The 18,211-nt window shown below is 42.7% G+C and overlaps 1 protein-coding gene across 2 annotated transcripts in view; it reads right to left on the bottom strand.

Moving 5' to 3' along the window:
• INO80 (INO80 complex ATPase subunit) overlaps nt 1-18,211 on the bottom strand; it is a 124,522-nt gene that overhangs the window by 13,019 nt on the left and 93,292 nt on the right. For both annotated transcript variants that reach the window (XM_055133706.1, XM_055133705.1), the window contains exons 28-29: nt 12,565-12,659; nt 2,135-2,207 (exon numbers count right to left, since the gene is read on the bottom strand). In XM_055133706.1, the coding sequence (XP_054989681.1) occupies nt 2,135-2,207; nt 12,565-12,659 (168 nt within the window). The remainder of the gene's footprint in view (nt 1-2,134; nt 2,208-12,564; nt 12,660-18,211) is intronic.

An 18,211-nucleotide genomic window follows, 5' to 3' on the forward strand; every position in this document is an offset into this window, starting at 1 on the left:
TGCAGGGCAGCTGTCGTCAATCATGTGGTCAAGTCTTGGCTCCCGAAGGGGCCAGAGTCCCATTATTTACAAATACATGTTTATGGATGCATTCGCAAACCTAAGACATTCTGTTTTCCCCTAATATTTGGGGTTGACTAACCTCTTACTTATTATCCATAAATGGTCCTAGGGATCTTCCAAAGCAAAATAAATCTTAGGGTAAAGGAAAACTGCCAGGCAAGCAGCTAAGTCTGCTGCTTCTCTATTCAGACACAGGCAGAGAATCATTCAACTCCATCCAAAGCATAGCTCAGGGATTCATTTCCACTGCGTTTTCCCCAGTATTCCAGGAAGTTCTAACTTACAAGTGATGTCTCAAAGCCCCTTCTCAAAATTAAATGTGTAATTTTTGGGAATTGATAAGTCAGAATATTCGGGGCCTCTTCCTGGCTCCCAGGATAAAAATAGAATTCCTACTTTAATCCTTTGTGAAGTTTAGGGGGCTACTTTGGAGTTTGTGGCTGTTAAGAGCTCCTTATCCAGCACACACAAGGTTAAGCTATGAAAACCCTGGAAGTATGATGCAGATCTCCCCCTTAAATTTATTTTTTTTTTTACCATTTAAGAATGTTTCTGTAATACTCCTTTCACAACACACTCTCTCTCATTCTGTTTCACCTACTGCTGACTGCAGTTAGACTAGTCAGTAAGGTGACATCAGAGCCACAACTGGAAGAAAGTGAGGAAGCCAGCCAATAGGCACCTGGCAGAAAGCAAGCATTCCAGGCAGAGGAGATAAGTACAAAGCCCTGAGTTGAGAACATGCTTGGCATTCAAGCTATAGCAAATCCCACTGATTTACTTCTTAATTAAAATCCTGTTTCTACCATTCTCCCTAAATTCTTCTCTCCAACCTGAGCCCATATGAAACATTCAACTCTTGGTCACATGGGGCTTCAAGAACATTTAGTTTCCAAGAGGATGATCTATGCAGAGGGAACATTTATGCAACAATGTAATATACCATGGTGTGTTCAGGAAATATAAATTTTGGAAGAGGAAGTAGTCTTGACAAGTAGGCTGAGAAGGCAGATAAAGGTTACAAAATTAAAGACCTGGGGCTGGAATGATAACACAGCTGAGTAGGGCACCTGCTGTGCACATGGCTGACCCGGGTTTAATCCCTGGTATCTCATATGGTCCCCTGAGCACTGCCAGGAGTGATCCCTGAGTATAGAGTCAGGAGTAAGCCCTGAATATTGCAGGATTTGGACCCCCCACTTCTCCCCAACCACTGTGGTGCAGGAAATAGAACCAAAGTCAAGTGCTTAATACTGAGGAACATCCGTGGCCTCTAAATTAGTTTTTTTCGTTTAGGTTGTTTATTCATGGATACTCTCCATTGAAAAAAAATTTTTTTTGGGGTCTACACCTGGCAATGCTTGAAACTATTCCCGACTCTGTATTTAGGAGGACTAGATGTGGTGTTAGGAATCAAACTGGGGCAATCACATACAAATCAACTGTACTCTATCTCTGGTCCCAACACTCTCCATTTTTAGATTGCATCAGACATACAATAGACATATAATAATATTTGTTGAATGATTGTATAAGAAACGTATTCCAGGGGCCGGAGCGATAGCACAGCGGGTAGGGCGTTTGCCTTGCACACGGCCAACCCGGGTTCGATCCCTGGCATCCCATATGGTCCCCCAAGCACTGCCAGGAGTAATCCCTGAGCATTGCTGGGTGTGACCCAAAAAGCAAAAAAAAAAAAAAAAAAAGAAACATATTCCAAGAGGAGAGATAAATCTGAAAGAAAAAGCTAAAATGTTGCAGTTCTATGTAAAGTGTATCTGTTAGGAGGCAAAGAAGTTTAAATTGTAAGCAAAAAATAGTATTAAACAACATACTTATAAATAGAAAATATGTGGGGGCTGGAGCAATTGCACAGCGGGTAGGGCGTTTGCCTTGCATGCGGTCGACCCGGGTTTGATTCCCAGCATCCTATATGGTCCCCTGAGCACCTCCAGGAGTGATTCCTGAGTGCAGAGCCAGGAGTAACCCCTGTGCATCGCCAGGTGTGACCCAAAAAGAAAAAAAAATAGAAAATATGTATAACTGGTATCTAGCTGTGCTCATTACTTACCGTATCTGCAGCAGTGAGGTTGATACCCAATCCTCCAGCTCGTGTGCTTAGCAGGAACACAAAGATGTCATTCCTGGAGAAGAGGAAGGAATAATGTTAAGAGAAAAAAATGAAAAAGGAACTATGGCATTGTGGAAAGAGACAATATCTAGGGCTGGCAGAGTTTGCAGGTTTGCCAGTCCTGCTGGATATTTGGCAATATTTTGTTCCAGTGCTTGGTTGCTGAAATCAAACCACCGCAACCATCCTCCGATTTACAGATACATTTTTGCTGCTCACTGATACTGATAGGCAATGTGTTTTATAAAAATGTATGAAATGCAGGGGTTGGAGTGATAGTACAGTGGGTTGGATGTCTGCCTTGCACACAGCCAACCCTGTTTCAATCCCGGCATCCCATATGGTCCCCTGAGCAAAGCCACGAGTAACCCATGAGCATCGCTGGGTATTTCCCGAAAAGCCAAACAAAAACAAAAAAACATCCCCACCTCAAATGTATGAAATGCAACAGAAATGTTATAGAAGTAGAGTCTACGCTACAGTCACATTTTCCCCATCACTGCCCTTTCTTGGACTTGTGCTGTCCAGGGTTTACACTTGAGGTATATGAGGTATCACAAAGGTACCCAGGATTCAAACTTATATCTAAGGCAGGCACTCAGAGAACCTGTTCTCAGACTCCAAGAGTCATATTTTCAGTATGCCAAACCAATCTTAATTTATGTAGCACTGTAGCACTGTTATCCCGTTGGGAATAAATCAGAATTTGCTGGGGTTTTCCCTCCAGTCTCAAACCATGACTTCCAATAACTGGGAGCTAATAATTATAGTTCTGAAGCATTCACTTTAAGATGAGAAGATAGGGGCTGGAGAGATAGCACAGCGGGTAGGGCATTTGCCTTGCATGCGGCCGACCCGGGTTCAAATCCCAGCATTCCATATGGTCCCCTGAGCACGGCCAGGGGTAATTCTTGAGTGCAGAGCCAGGAGTAACCCCTGTGCATCGCCAGGTGTGACCCAAAAAGCCAAAAAAAAAGAAAGATGAGTAGACCCAGAAAATGACAATGTTAGGACTAAGATCTATATCATGATTTCTATGTAGTAAATTTGGGATGAATCCATGAAGGTAGTCTACACTTAAGGAATTTTTTTGATGAATGCCAACAATTCATACATAGAAATGATCAGATATATTGGGGCACAATGGGCAGTGTTTAGAGCTTATTCCTGGATCTGGGCTCAGGGATCAGCCTTAAAAAAAATTTTATTGGGAGGGTGGGAGGGATGCTGGGTTTACGGGTGGTGGAGAATGGGCACTGGTGAAGGGATGGGTTCCCGAACTTTGTATGAGGGAAGTATAAGCACAAAAGTGTATAAATCTGTAACTGTACCCTCACGGTGATTCTCTAATTAAAAATAAATAAAATTAAAAAAAAATAATTTAAAAAAATTTTTTTATTATCATAAAGTTGTTGACAATAATTGATCACATTCAATCTTTCAACACCAATACAATCACCATTACATCTTCCCACCACTAGTATTTCTAAGTTTCCCACCACCATTCAAGTCTGCCCTATAGGCAGATGATAGATAATTTATTCTGAATTTCTTGTTAGGAATAGTATAATATGTCTGTAAGGGTCTATCTCACAGTGATTCAACAACAACAACAACAACAACAACAACAATAACAAAAGAGTATGATATATCGTGCAGCCACGAAAAGCAGCTGCACGCTCCTGGGATCATAAGAATTTAAATAACTGGGATCCAGAGTCATCCCTCCAGGAGCTGGTTGGTTCTGAGATTCATATATAAATCTCTGGATCATGGCTGTTAATGTGCTTAAAGAGCAGCTGGATGCAGTTTGTGGGCATGACAGCCAGGACCCCAGAAGGACTGATCAGGGGTCAGTCTTGACAGAGCTTGGGGGACCATAAAGGTGTTGAGGATTGAAACTGATTGGTCGCATGGAAGACAAGTGTCCTGTCCGCTGTATTATCACCCCAGTCCCTTTTATTTAATTTTTTTGGGGGCTTGGGGGTTACAGTTGGTAGTGCTTGGGGTCACTTCTAGAAGTGCTGGGAGCGCATGTGGTGCTGGGGATTAAAACCTGGGGATCCTGAAGGCAAAATGTTTAGCCAATTAAGCTATTTATAGTCCAGTTCTTTTATTTTACTTTTTATTTTTGTGTCACATTTTTATTTTTGATGCTCACCAATCACACATGTTGGGCTCAGAGAATCATATGGGTTCCAGGTACTGAACCCAGATTGGTTGCGTGCAAAGCAAGGGCCACAACCACTATACCATAATCCCGCACGGTTCTATTATTTTAACTTAGTTTATTATTATTATTATTATTATTATTATTATTTCATCTCTAGGAGTGCACAGGGGACCAGACCCTGTGATGTGGGTCTGACAGTCTGATGCTTGGGCCCAGAGCTATGGTGTTGCTGGTACTGGGGAGAGGGCACTAGGGTCAAACCAGTAGTGCTAGAGAGCAGGGGCAGCAAATATGGTGTGTCAAGGAATTGAATTCCAGGTCTCAAGAATGCAAAGCATGCATTTACCTATTTGACTCTCTCCCCAGCCCCTATATCCTAAACCAGAAGGTGCTACTGTCATTCATGCAGGCAATATTTACTAAATATCTTCTAGAAGTAAAGCCCTGTTAAAGGACAAAAAAGCAGTTTTGATTTAAAACTTATCTATGCACAGTCACAAAATAAGGAGTTGAAGCCAGTTCTTACAGATAACAAATGTATTTTAAGATTATCTTGCATTTTCTTAGTCTTGTCATCCACACTGATTTTTCAAAAACATTTCTAAGAAAAAGAAATTACACGGGCTGCAGAGATAGCTTAACGAGCCGAACACAGGCTTGCATGCATGGGGACTTGGTTTAATCCCTACCTACCACTGAGTGCTCCTCCCAGCACCACCAGGAGTGATTCCCCAACAAGCACAAATATTCGTGAGCTAAACTTTAGAGTCCTCTGAATCAAGCTAATTTCTTTTTCTTTAAGACTACAGTGCTGGGGGGCGTTACTGACACGCTCTCTGACCAGATGAGAACCGGAGCGGACGCACATGAACAGCTCCTCTGCTCCTAAAAGACCATGATCCCAGAAGCCTACTAATTTCGACACCCAGTGGCTTCTTACAGAAATGCCTCTAGACTGTGAACTGAGCTGCAATCCCATGCCACCCCTTTTTTTCATGGTGATTCAATAAAAAACAAAAAAACAAAACCTATAATATACAATGCATCACAGGTCATGTGACCACGTACTGAAATTCAGATGTGGCACTAATTCCCAACATAAAATGAACATTATTCTATGAGTTCCAGTAAAAATAAATGGAAAAAGATTGGTACGAGGATGTTCTCACCCATGATGCTGTTTTTCCTTGGTAAAGGGAAAAAAAAAAAAAACCAACCCATGTGACTGCTAAAGGTTCTGTTTCCTGTACCATACAATGAGCATGCTCCGAATATAACTGAAGTGACTAACTGATGACATATGAACAGCAAACATGATTATCAGCGAAGGAGTTATTTTGAAATAAGCATCCGGGTTAGTCACTAGCCTGGTTAATCACAAATCTATTATTTGCACTGCATTAAATACAACTTTTCTGAAGGTAAGAGAGCACACCTGCAGGCTTCTGTAGGGCACAATCCCAAAGGTTCTGTATTCTCACAAAAATTCTACTCACTTATCCTTGAATTTTCTCATGAAGTTTAAGACCGTACTTTCTTCTAATTTATAAGATGTCATCTTCTGTTGTTAAATGTTACCGTGCAAATGAAAGTTAATTGGATTTGATGACATAAAGGAAAGACTAAGAAGACAGCTCTCCCCCATTCAGCTCTCTCAGGCTTGATCCAGAGGCTTCTTTCTGAGACTTGTGAGAGAGACCAGAGTCTGAGCAGGAGGTGGGACATGGGAAAGGGATGGGGGGATGGGACAGGGAGTGAGAGAGGATGTAGCCAGATATGTAACATGTAGCTTGGTGGGAGAACTGTATAAAACAGTTTGAACCCTGGCACTGGAAAAAAAATATCTGGAAAGCCAGGGAGTGAAGTCCAAAGATGGGAGAATGACTTTCAAAGAGGAATTAATATAGAAAAAAAACCCCACCATGGATTGGAGATAGTATAGAGGGTAGGATGCTTGTCTTATACATTGCTGACCTGGGTTTGATCCCCAGCATTCCAAATGGTCCCCTGAGCCCACCAGGAGTGATCCCTAAGTGTAGAGTCAGGAGTATGCTCTGGGCACCGAGGGTGTAATCCAAAAAACAACCAATCAACAACAACAACAAAATACATGAAACAAAATCAAAACAAAATAAATACCAGGGAAAGGAATAAAGGCAACACTTAGAAATACAAATAGACAACTGTGGAAAAAAGTTTCTTTTAGATATTAACTACATACTGAGAACTGCCTTTTGATGAAGCAGATGGTAAGCAGCAAGGTTCAGCTGCATTCAAGGTAATTGAATTAATTGAATCCATTACCATTATGTCACACTATAATGGAAAAATCTGGATTATGGGAAAGGGGTTGTTAAGACATTAGTTTTCTCCTGGGATCATACAGTTGTATTATTTATAAATAAAATCCTCAGGCTGGAGAGATAGTCGAGTAGGTAGTATGTCTGCCTTGCATGTGGCTGATTGTGGTGATTCCCAGCACCTGCTCCGTGATTACATAGACCCCCCTCAAAGGCTATCCAGAACCCAGGACTCAGAGGGAGGCCTGAGTGCAGATCGAGGCATAAGCTCTGAATACTGCTGAGTGTGGCCTGAAACAGACACACAGACACAGACACACACACGCACACGCACAGACACAGAGGGACCCCCCGCCCCCCCCAAAAAAAAACACATCATCAAAATCAAACTTTTTTTGGTGGTGCCAGGTATTGAACCAAGAGCTTCACAATGCAACGCCAAGTGCTCTCCACTGAGTTACATCCCCAGTCCAGTTTCTACTTATTAAATCTAGAGTTAATAGTATGAATTTACTCTTGGAGCGGGGGGGGGGGGGGGGGGGGGGAGGGGGCTCTGACTAAAAGGAGAATCCCAGAAGGCAACAACATGGTGGTTTGAGTGCCCTCTAGGGGGTGGATTAAGAATCTCAAGCTCTCCAACCAGGCCTCCCAGAGTCCAGGGTGGGTTCTGGAAGGCCTACGAAGGGGGTCTATGTAATCACAGAGCAGATATGCCTAGACCTCATTCTTTTTTAATGATCCATGGAGACCACTTTGCACTGAAATGCCGGAATACTGCTTGGTATGCAGCCTACTCTAAAATCTCAAGGGAACAACCAAGAGAGAATGAAAGGAAAAACCCACATGACACTTATCACCCATGTTTTCCAAAAGGTTCCTGATACTAGAAGGATAACAGAAAGGCTCCGTCAGGTAAATGTCCTGGGGCAGGAGGAAAGGAAGCAAAGGCCACGGCACAACAGAGCAGGACCTTGTGAATGGCTTCTAGGAGCACGCACTGGTCACATGCTCTAAGTGCTGCCCAGTCAGGACATCCTGGCCAAACAGTCTTTAGTCTCAGTCAGACTCTTTCCTGGAAGGATCCCTCATAAATAAATCTTGTATGAAGGGAATGTAAATGGCTTTTTATAGGCGTTCTTGTTTACTCTGGCTGACCTTAGAGGCACAGGGCTTTCCAGATAAAACTACAATTTTTTCTTTTGATGTATTTTCATTAATAATAATGAAAATATTTGGCAAGGCATGTTTTTTGTTTTCAAAAACACCTGCATTCCCCCCCCCCCACCTCTCCCTTACTGAGCTACTGCAGCACTTAGATTTATAAGTTGAGAACTTTTTACCCATCTGGAATCATCTTCCTTGATAAGTTTCTTATTAGCAAAGGCATAGTTTAGATGTATACATGAAGAAAAGGAGATTATGGCTCAGCTATAATCTCAATTCTAAAGGAGATTTCAGTCTATTTTTCATTATGATCTTAACAGCATGTCTAAATACTAAATGTAGGCTGTTAAAATGATTGATTTAAAAATGAATATTGAAATCTATTCAGTGAATAAATAGCATTGTTCCCTAAATAATTCTCATTTTGGTATGAACTGTTTTTGTTTTTTGACCACACCCGGTTGTGCTCGGGGTAACACAGAGGGTGCTGGGGATCAAACCCAGGTTGGTCTCTTACTCTGGCCTCTAGCTCCTTGCTACGGCCGGCCAGGCTTCTTACTCCTGGCAGGGTCTCCTGTGGTGCTTACCCGCTGTGCACTCTCTAGGGCCAGCTGCATGCAAGGCCTCCCTGCCCACTATGCTATCTCTCTAGCCCTGAGAGCTAAGTATTAAAAAAGAAAAAACTATTGCAATAACAAATGAGATGCATCTACTAATTTTCCCCCCTACTGTTACTGTAAAATATACTGAGCTCTGGGTTCCACAGTGCAGCTTTCTGGGATTAGGGTCAACTGGAAAAGCGGTAGTGCTACAACTCAGAAATCCCAATCATTAGATATCATCAAGCTACAGTGCCTCTAGCTTGGGCTGGGATCTAAATCACCATTTCTCTCTTCTTCCACTGCTGTGGATAGATAAGCAAGGTCTTCATATGCAAGCATTCTACTGCTAAGGAACAACCTTGGTCAGCAATTAAAAAAAAAAAAAAGTTTTAAATGTTTTAGCCTTTGCCCCAGCAATTTCCCTTGGTTGAATCTATATTAAAAAAATTAAGTACTGAAAAAGCTTTATACATATACATTAACCAAGGAGAGTAGACTGGATATTTTCTTGTTTTGAACTCCCTGGGAGGAATGAAAAATGATTAGGCCTTTTATTTTGGTCTCTGGGTGATATCCAGTGGTGCTCAGGGGTTACGCCTGACACAGTGCTCAGGAGCTCAAACCTGGGCCTTGTACATGCCAATCATGGGTGCCAGTCCTTTGTTTTATCACTGTATCACTTTCACTGTCATCCCGTTGCTCATCGATTTGCTCGAGTGGGCACCAGTAATGTCTCCATTGTGAGACTTATTACTGTTTTTGGCATATCGAATATGCCACGGGGAGCTTGCCAGGCTCTGCCATGTGGGCGAGATACTCTCGGTAGCTTGCCGGGCTCTCCGAGATGGGCGGAGGAATGGAACCCGGGTTGGCCACGTGCAAGGCAAACGCCCTACCCGCTGTGCTGTACTTACTTAGTACTTTGTTTTGTGTATTTTTGTTTTTGGCCACCCCAGTGATGCTCAGGGATTACTCCTGGCTCTGTACATTCTTGGCAGAGCTTGGGAACACATATGGGATGCTGGGGACTGAACCGAGGCTGAGGTAAGGCAAACACCTTACCAAGTGCACTATGGCCCTGTGCACTAGCCCTTTGAGTTCTCTCTCTAGCTTCTGGATTCCTGAAACGGTATGTGAAAATACTCATGATACATGGTTAGTAAGAAAAATCAGAACAATTTTATCTACAATATGATATAAACATGTAAATAAAACACACACGTTTAAAAATGTACAGTGCGGGGCTGGAGCGATAGCACAGCGGGTAGGGCGTTTGCCTTGCACGTGGCCGACCCGAGTTCGAATCCCAGCATCCCATATGGTCCCCTGAGCACCGCCAGGGGTAATTCCTGAGTGCAGAGCCAGGAGTAACCCCTGTGCATCACCAGGTGTGACCCAAAAAGCAAAAAAAAAAAAAAGTACAGTGCTATGCCAGAGAGATAGCTCAATGGGTAAAGTTCATATTTTGCATGCAGGAAGCTGGATTCAAGTCCTAGCATGACATGGTCCCTGAACACTGAGCCATGAGCAGTCCCTGACTACCATCAAGTATGGCCCAAAATAAAGAACAAAAAAAGTAGGGCAACATGCCAACATATTAACTGCAATGGAACTGTGGAAGTTTTTTTTTGTTGTTGTTGTTGCTTCTTTGTTCCTCAGTCACACCCAGTGGTGCTCTGGGGCTATTCTCAACTTGGGGTTGCTCCCTGGTGGTGCCTGGGGAACCATGTGGTTCTCTGGGGGTCGAACCCTGTCCTTCACACAAAACATGCACAACAGCCTTTATGCCACTGCCCTAGGTGATTTTTACATTTACTAAATATTTCTCAAAGCTTTACTAATACGATTTTATTATATGCCCACTCAATTATTACTGGAAAAAAGTTTCCCTATTAATGAGCTGAGCCTGGCAAGCTCTCCGTGGCGCATTTGATATGCCAAAAACAGTAACAAGAAGCCTCACAATGGAAACGTTACTGGTGCCCATTCAAGCAAATCGATGAACAACAGGATGACAGTGCTATAGTGCATTAATGAGCTACCAAATCTAGTACCAAACATCAGTGGAAAATCAACACAAAGTGTTTAAAGTGAAACACTTTTTTTTTCTTTTCATTCTTGGGACCGTACTTAGCAGTTCTCAGGGCTTACTCCTGGCTCTGAGCTCAGAGAACACTCTTGGTGGGGCTCAGGAGGACCATATGAGATGCCTGGGATCAAACTTGGGTCCGAGGCATGCAAGGCAAGTGCCTTGTCCACTGTACCATCGCTCCAGTCGTTTTAATGTCTTTTGTTCTAACATAAAACTCATGACACCTCAGTAAGTCCCACTGAAGAGGTGCTGGCAACCCCGGAAAAGAGAATCTGCAGATTTTGTACAAAGATTCTTGTCTGCTGGAGCCTTCAAGATAGTAAAATACATTTCATATGATTTCATAATCAAAGATGAAGAGCTAGTATACAGATTTTTTGGGAAGGGTGAGGGTAAGTAGCCACTACTATACACACACACACACACACACACACACACACACACACACACATATATACACATACATATATATATAATTTTTTTTTTTTTGTTTTTTGGGTCTGGCAATGCACAGGGGTTACTCCTGGCTCTGCACTCAGGAATTACTCCTGGTGGTGCTCAGGGGACCATATGGGACGCTGGGACTCGAACCTGGGTTGGCTGTGTGCAAGGCAAACGCCCTACCCACTGTGCTATCACTCCAGCCCCTTATTTATTTATTTATTTATTTATTTATTTATATTTATTTTTTTTGGGGGGGGGGTCACACCCGGCGATGCACAGGGGTTACTCCTGGCTCTTCACTCAGGAATTACCCATGGCGGTGCTCAGGGGACCATATGGGATGCTGGGATTAGAACCCGGGTCGGCTGCGTGCAAGGCAAACGCCTTACCCGCTGGGCTATCGCTCCAGCCCCTATTTATTTATTTTTTAAATAGTGGTCTCTCTAGTAGTGCTTGGTCACTCCCCAGCTATACTCAGCCCAGCAATGCCAGGTCGGAGCTTAAGGTTCTTGTCTCGGGCCCAACACTGCTAGTGACTATCAGGATCACTCCTGCAGTGCTGAGTAGAAATCCTACAGTACAGGGATTGAGCTTGGAGTCCCGTGCAGGCAAACCATGTACTCCAACACTTTGACCTTCTCCCCAGTCCAGGAACCATTATTTTTATACATATATAGAATAAACCAAGAATCTGCCAGGAGCTTCTCTAAGTGGGAAGTGAGGTTATAATCATACAACCTCTCCTAGGTAGAAAACTGAAGCAGGTCTAAAGCAGATCTTCCTTGAAGGTAACTTGAATTCTGATGCATCATTTCAGTTTAGGTGTGAATGGCCTAACTGTAAACCAAAACATCAGGACATGCCTCCTTGCCTGTATGTCACTGCAAAGGACTGAGAGAGAATAAAAATTCTGGACCAGAGGACATTTTATGTTTAACTATGGATTTGTTTTATGCTAATTTATTTAATATCTAAAGTAAACCATATCATGTTTTAAAAATAAAAATTGTAACCAAAATAAAAATGGCTTTGTGTTTTCAGTTTTCTTCCCAATAATTAACACTACATATCAACAGACTACATAATTAGAGACTAGAAAATTTCAAAACTGCTCTGATTTAGAGAACATTATGATCTGTTCTATTGTTTAGTTCTTTGGAACTAAGGAAGAAATTGAAGGATGAAGGAGCTCAGCAGACCTGTCGCTAGTGGAGTTTGGTTTTCTCCTTGGAGAGAGCAGTAACCGGACTCTGCTTATTATAGTGAGAACATGCACTTAGGATAATTATGGCTCTGTTAGTCATCAACATACAGCAGGCAGCATTTGAAATTTCATAGGCTCATATCAGGTGGGAGAAGGACTCTACAGAGAGTTGCCAGCTAACAGACTGCATAGGACTACAATTTGTCATGATATCCTATGCTATTACAAACTGTACAGGGAAAGTTGAAAAAAAAAAAAAGGAAAAGATTTCTCTTTCACATTTACAAAGTAAGAAAACAGAAACTAAAAGTTAACTCCAAGCCAACACCCAGAGATAGCCACTGATAGAGCAAAGTCACAATGAGAATTCTTATAACTCCTTTTAAATTACCTGTTCTGAAAATCAGCAACCATGTCCCGCCTCTCCGAGATCTTGGATGACCCATCAAGCCTCATGTAGGTATGCTTCCTGTAAACCATATATTCCTGCCAATCAGAGGAAAAGCATATAATAAATCTGATGCAAGCCACTGTACTCTAATTCTCACAAGCATCTATTCACCTTCTACCTCGTCCATACTGGTGTAAAGTCACATCATGAATGAGGAGAAAACGATTTGAAAAATTAGAGGAACCTTATTTTGCAAATTAAAATTTTTTTCCAGTTAAAGTAAATTGAGGGCAACCTGCAGATTAGAGTTTATAAAAAAAAACCCCAAAATTAAAGCCTCCAAAAAGGTGTCTCATAGCTATGGAAAACCCAGTTTTCCTTAGGCAACACTTGCCCTTATATTTCTCCCCTCAAAGTCATTGCTGATCAAAGTCCTTGAATTTATAGCCTAAGCTTCCGTCTCCTATCAGAAAATGCGTCCCTGGAGGCCAAAGCATCAGCTTGAGACAGAAGACAAGACATCCTATGTCAACAACATAGGATGTTCTTGACATCATTTACAAGGAAGTGTAACTTTTTAGAGAAATAGGGACCAGGATGTGGCTCAGCAGTAGAGCACTTGTCTTGCATGTTTGAGGCCCTAGGTTCGATTCCCATAAAACAAAAGCAAATAATACATAATTCAAAAGAGCCAACAGAGAGGACTTAACTCCACACTTAAAAGTTATAATTCCAGGGGTTGGAGCAATAGCACAGCGGGTAGAGCATTTGTCTTGCACGCAGCCCACCCGGGTTCCATTACCAGCATCCCATATGGTCCCCTCAGCACCGCCAGGAGTGATTTCTGAGTACAAAGCCAGGACTAACCCCTGTGCATAGCCGGGTGTGACCCAAAAAGAAAAAAAAAAAAAAGAATAAAAAGTTACAATTCCAGTGCTGAAGAGCCAGTTCAATGTGCTGAGCACATGCTCTGCATGTAAAAGGCCTAGGTTTGAGCACTGAGCACTGGCACTGCATGGTTCCGTGAGCACTGCTGGAGCAAACACGGCCAGGAACAACCTGAGTAACAGAGTTGGAAGTAGACCCTAGCACCAAGGAGAGTGGACCACAAACAAAATGAGGGAAAAATAAAAAAGGTTACAATTTCAAATAAGCACTGAATTTCTCTGTGCCCCAACCTGGGATTATACTTAAACAAATATCCATTTGGCAGGCTTGGGGTGTAGTTGGGAAAATGGGGACAATAGTGGAGGGACGGTCACACTGGTGGTGGGATTGGCGTTAGAACAATGAATGCATGTAACAAATGCATCATTAACAAAGATGTTTGGGGAGGGGTGGGAAATTCCATCTGTTGAAATACTTACTTAAATCTTAACACAAGTCCAGAGAGAGGGCTCAAAGGGTTGGAGTGCATGACAGAAGCCCCTAGATTTCTAGAGTCTTTCTACCACATGTCCTGAGCATTGTTGGGAGTAATTCATGAGCACTATTGGTTATATTCCCCATATAAAAAAAGTTCCCTACTGGAAAAGTATATCTCTGCACTTAGGAAATGATATTAATTTTCTGTGGTCATATTTTTTTAATTGCAAGATTCTCACAGCTAGTTCTCACCTCTAGCTGGGTATCTCAGCACCAAGTTTGTTATGGCTGGTGTACTGCATGTTGCATCTTTTTTTTTTTTGGTTTTTGAGTCACACCTGGCGATGCACAGGGGTTACTCCTGGCTCTGCACTCAGGAATTACTCCTGGCGGTACTCCTGGCGGTGCCCATATGGGATGCTAGGAATCGAACCCGGGTCGGCAGCGTGCAAGACAAATGGCCTACCCGCTATGCTATCACTCCAGCCCCTGCATGTGGCATCTTATTCTTAGAGCAAATGAGAGCCCAACCCCCTTTCTTTTTCTTTTTTGCTTTTTGGGTCACCCACGGCAATACTAAGGGGCTACTCTTCGCTCTGCATTCAGGAATTACTCCTGGCAGTGCTCAGGGGACCATATGGAAGGCCGGGGATCAAACCCGGATCAGCTGCATGCATGGCAAACACTTTCCCTGCTGTACTATCACTCTGGCCCCAAACCTCCTTTCAAGGCTTGGGAGAGGCCTTGGGCTAATGAGGTGAAGCTGGTCTACTTAAGCACATCAAGGCACACATCTTTACAGTAGTTTATATATTTAACTGTTTCTGTCTTGGGGTGGTTCTTTAATGGGCTTGATAACCAAAGAGGGGCAAAAAATACACAGTTGGAACGAGCTTCACAGTAAGAGGCACAGCTCTATAATGGAGCGGGGTTAGTAGCTGGAGAGTATTTTGGTTAATGAGGAATTCAGGAAAGAAGATGGAAAAGAATAGTAGATAGTGCTAATGGTCTTTAGAGGCTCTCCATTCCCTGCCAGCTAATTCAATCTTGGAACGTTTGCCATCCAGAAAAAAATGACTCGATTATATGACAACATTCCTCAGATTTGGATCTGAACACAAAGGAGGGCTCCTGTGCAGGTATGCTTTTGCTCTTTTGCTTTTTAGAGCAGAACCTCAAACCTCAGTGAAAATGTTGTTGAATCGTCTTAGAAATCTTGCTATTCATACAATTTAGATTCCAAGGTCAGCATGCCACCAGAAATATTAATCTGGGAGATTAGTATTTTTTTTGGGGGGTGCCACACCTGGTGATGCTCAGGGGTTACTCTTGGCTCTGCATTCAGGAATGACTCCTGGTGGTACTCAGAAGACCATGTGGGATACTGGGGAATGAACCCAAGTTGACCATGCGCAAGGCAAATGCTCTGCACTCACTGTATTATCTCTCTGTCTTCTAGAAGTGAGATCTTTACAAGCTTGATGCCTTCACGTTACCATCCAAGGGAGTAAAGGGATTTCAGAAGGCCCTGGTGAATTCCCATACTATTTCAGAAAGAGATTTCAAAAAAATCAAACTGACAGGAATGTCTACAACCTCACACCATACAAAAACACTTAAAAGGTATTGTCTTAACTGAATATATAATTCACTAACTTCTTTCATTCACAAATTCTGGTTTTACTAAAGTAACTCTAGATATCTCAAAAATTCTGGGCTCTTCAGAAAAGAGCATTCAATCTAACATTTATCTGGGAGCTGCAGAGATTATGGGGGTTCAAGTACTTGACTTACATGTGGCTGAACCTATATAATCCTTGATAATGAATACAGAGCACTGTCAGGAGAGATCTCTGAGCAGTGAGCCAGGATAAATCCTGTGCATCCCTACGTGTGACTCCAGAAATCACTCCCCAGCCAAAAGAAACACTGGAGCCAGAGAGATATTTCAGGGATTAAGGTTCTTGTCTTGAGTGTGGTTGGCACTAGTTTGATCCCTAGTACTATATATGGTTCTACCAGGAGTGACCCTTGAGCACAGAGCCAGGAGGCAGCCCTGAGAACCACAAGGTGTGGCCCAAAACCAAATCAAACCAAAAATTTCAATATTTTCCAAGTGTTAATTTTAAGAATTGCGCTCATTTTAATCCTTAGGTACAGCTTTCCTATAATCCTAGTATAAAATTAAATTCTATTGGGCCAAAACAAAAACAAATCCTTTTTTTTTTCCTTTTTGGGTCATACCTGGTGATGCATAGGGGTTACTCCTGGCTCTGCACTCAGGAATTACTCCTGGCGGTGCTTGGGGGACCATACGGGATGCTGGGATTCGAACCCGGGTTTGCCGTATTCGAGGCAAACGCTTGTGCTAGTGCTCCAGCCCCGAACAAAAACAAATTCTAACGTTGAAAATGTACTTTTAAAAAACCTCAACTTATACCAGGACCGAGCCACCCCAGGTGGAAAAGGTGCCATGCTGCCCCTCCACCTATTCCCCCTGACAGCTTGGAGCCATCTTCCAGAGGCCATTGGACAGTCAGGTATGGACCAGCAGTGACGAGACATGTGAGGCCTCACGGGATGGGGGTGGAGCCGGTTCTTGTCCTCCCCTACCCCAATGAGACCCTGAGTCGCTGCCCACGAATGGTCCCTCCGGCTACTGATCAAGCTGTTTAACAGCCATGATCCCAGAGACACACAAGCGAATCTCGGAACCCAGTAGCTTTTGGCAGAAATCCCTCCAGACTTAATTATTACAATTTCAGAATTCCAAAACCGCACAACCTTGATTGCGGCCGTGTGACATCATATGTTATTCATAATCAGCAATAAAAAACAAACTGTCTAATGTTGACTTTTCAGTAGGTCTGAGTGTTGGGGGAAAATTGCAAATAATAATGCTGGGTCTAGTGTCAAAATGTTGAATGTAATCAAAGTAGAGAGAGAATAATGTAGAAATCATCTGCCACACAGGTGGGGGGAGGGTTAGGGTGAGAGTATACTGTTCTTTTCCTTCCTTCCTTCCTTCCTTCCTTCCTTCCTTCCTTCCTTCCTTCCTTCCTTCCTTCCTTCCTTCCTTCCTTCCTCCCTCCCTCCCTCCCTCCCTCCCTCCCTCCCTCCCTCCCTCCCTCCGTCCCTTCCTTCCTTCCTTCCTTCCTTTCTTCACATCCGGCGATGCACAGGGGTCACTCCTGGCTCTGCACTCAGGAATTATCCCAGGCTATGCTCAGGGGACTATATGGGATGCTGGGAATCGAACCCGGTTTGGCTGAATGCAAGGCAAATGCCCTACCCGCTGTGCTATCGCTCCAGCCCTTATACTGGGGTTTTCGGTGGTGGAAAATGCGCACTGGTGAAGGGACAGGTGTTTCATCATTGTATGACCGAGTCTTAAGCCCGGAAACTTTGTAACTGTTCTCATGGTGATTCAATAAATAAATTTATATTAAAAAAAAGGTGTATATGTTTGTCACCCTACAAAAAAAAAAAACCCTCAACTTAATAACCTACATTAAGAGGTAGTTTTAGGTGCATCTTAAGAGTCTTAACATCTTATTTCTTAATAATTAAGAAATTACTAAGAATTACATCTTTAATAATTCTTTTCAAGACCAGAAGCTAGACAAGGTCAATGAGAAACCATTGGATAACTGTTAGAAATTTTTAAAATATGACACTTTCATTCCTATCACTCCTCAACTCTCTGTAGCTCCCTCTCCCATGTCCAAGGAATACTGCTTTGTAGGACCCGTGTCATGCTTAGCAATCCCATGGATGAAAGAGGGTTTAAAGGACAGAAAGACCATTAATGCAATCCTTTCTCATAGCAGGCACTCTAGAAACAAAGGTACTTCTCTTCCAAGTCCATTTTTGACATTTAGAAGAGGCTTAAAAAATGATCAATTAAACTTTCTGAAACCCCATGAAACAAGAATTTCTTCTATCTTTTTGTTTTTATGATTTTTTTTTTTTTTTTTGCTTTTTGGGTCACACCTGGTGATGCTCAGGGGTTACTACTGGCCTTGCATTATGGAATTACTCCTGGCAGTGCTCAGGGGATGATATGGTATGCTGAGATTGAACCCAGGTCGCCCGTATGCAAGGTAAACACTATAACCGCCATACTATTGCTCTGGCTCCTTATCTTTTTAAGGAGAGAATCAAATGTAGACCTTCTCCAAAAAGTCTTAGAATTTATGATCCTTTGAGTAGATAAATTTGAACAGTATTCTCAAGTGGATTCTTGTAGCTCAGAACTACTAACTAAAGTAAACTCTAAAAC

This window comes from Sorex araneus, chromosome 3 (assembly GCF_027595985.1).
Source record: "Sorex araneus isolate mSorAra2 chromosome 3, mSorAra2.pri, whole genome shotgun sequence".
NCBI lineage: Eukaryota > Metazoa > Chordata > Mammalia > Eulipotyphla > Soricidae > Sorex > Sorex araneus.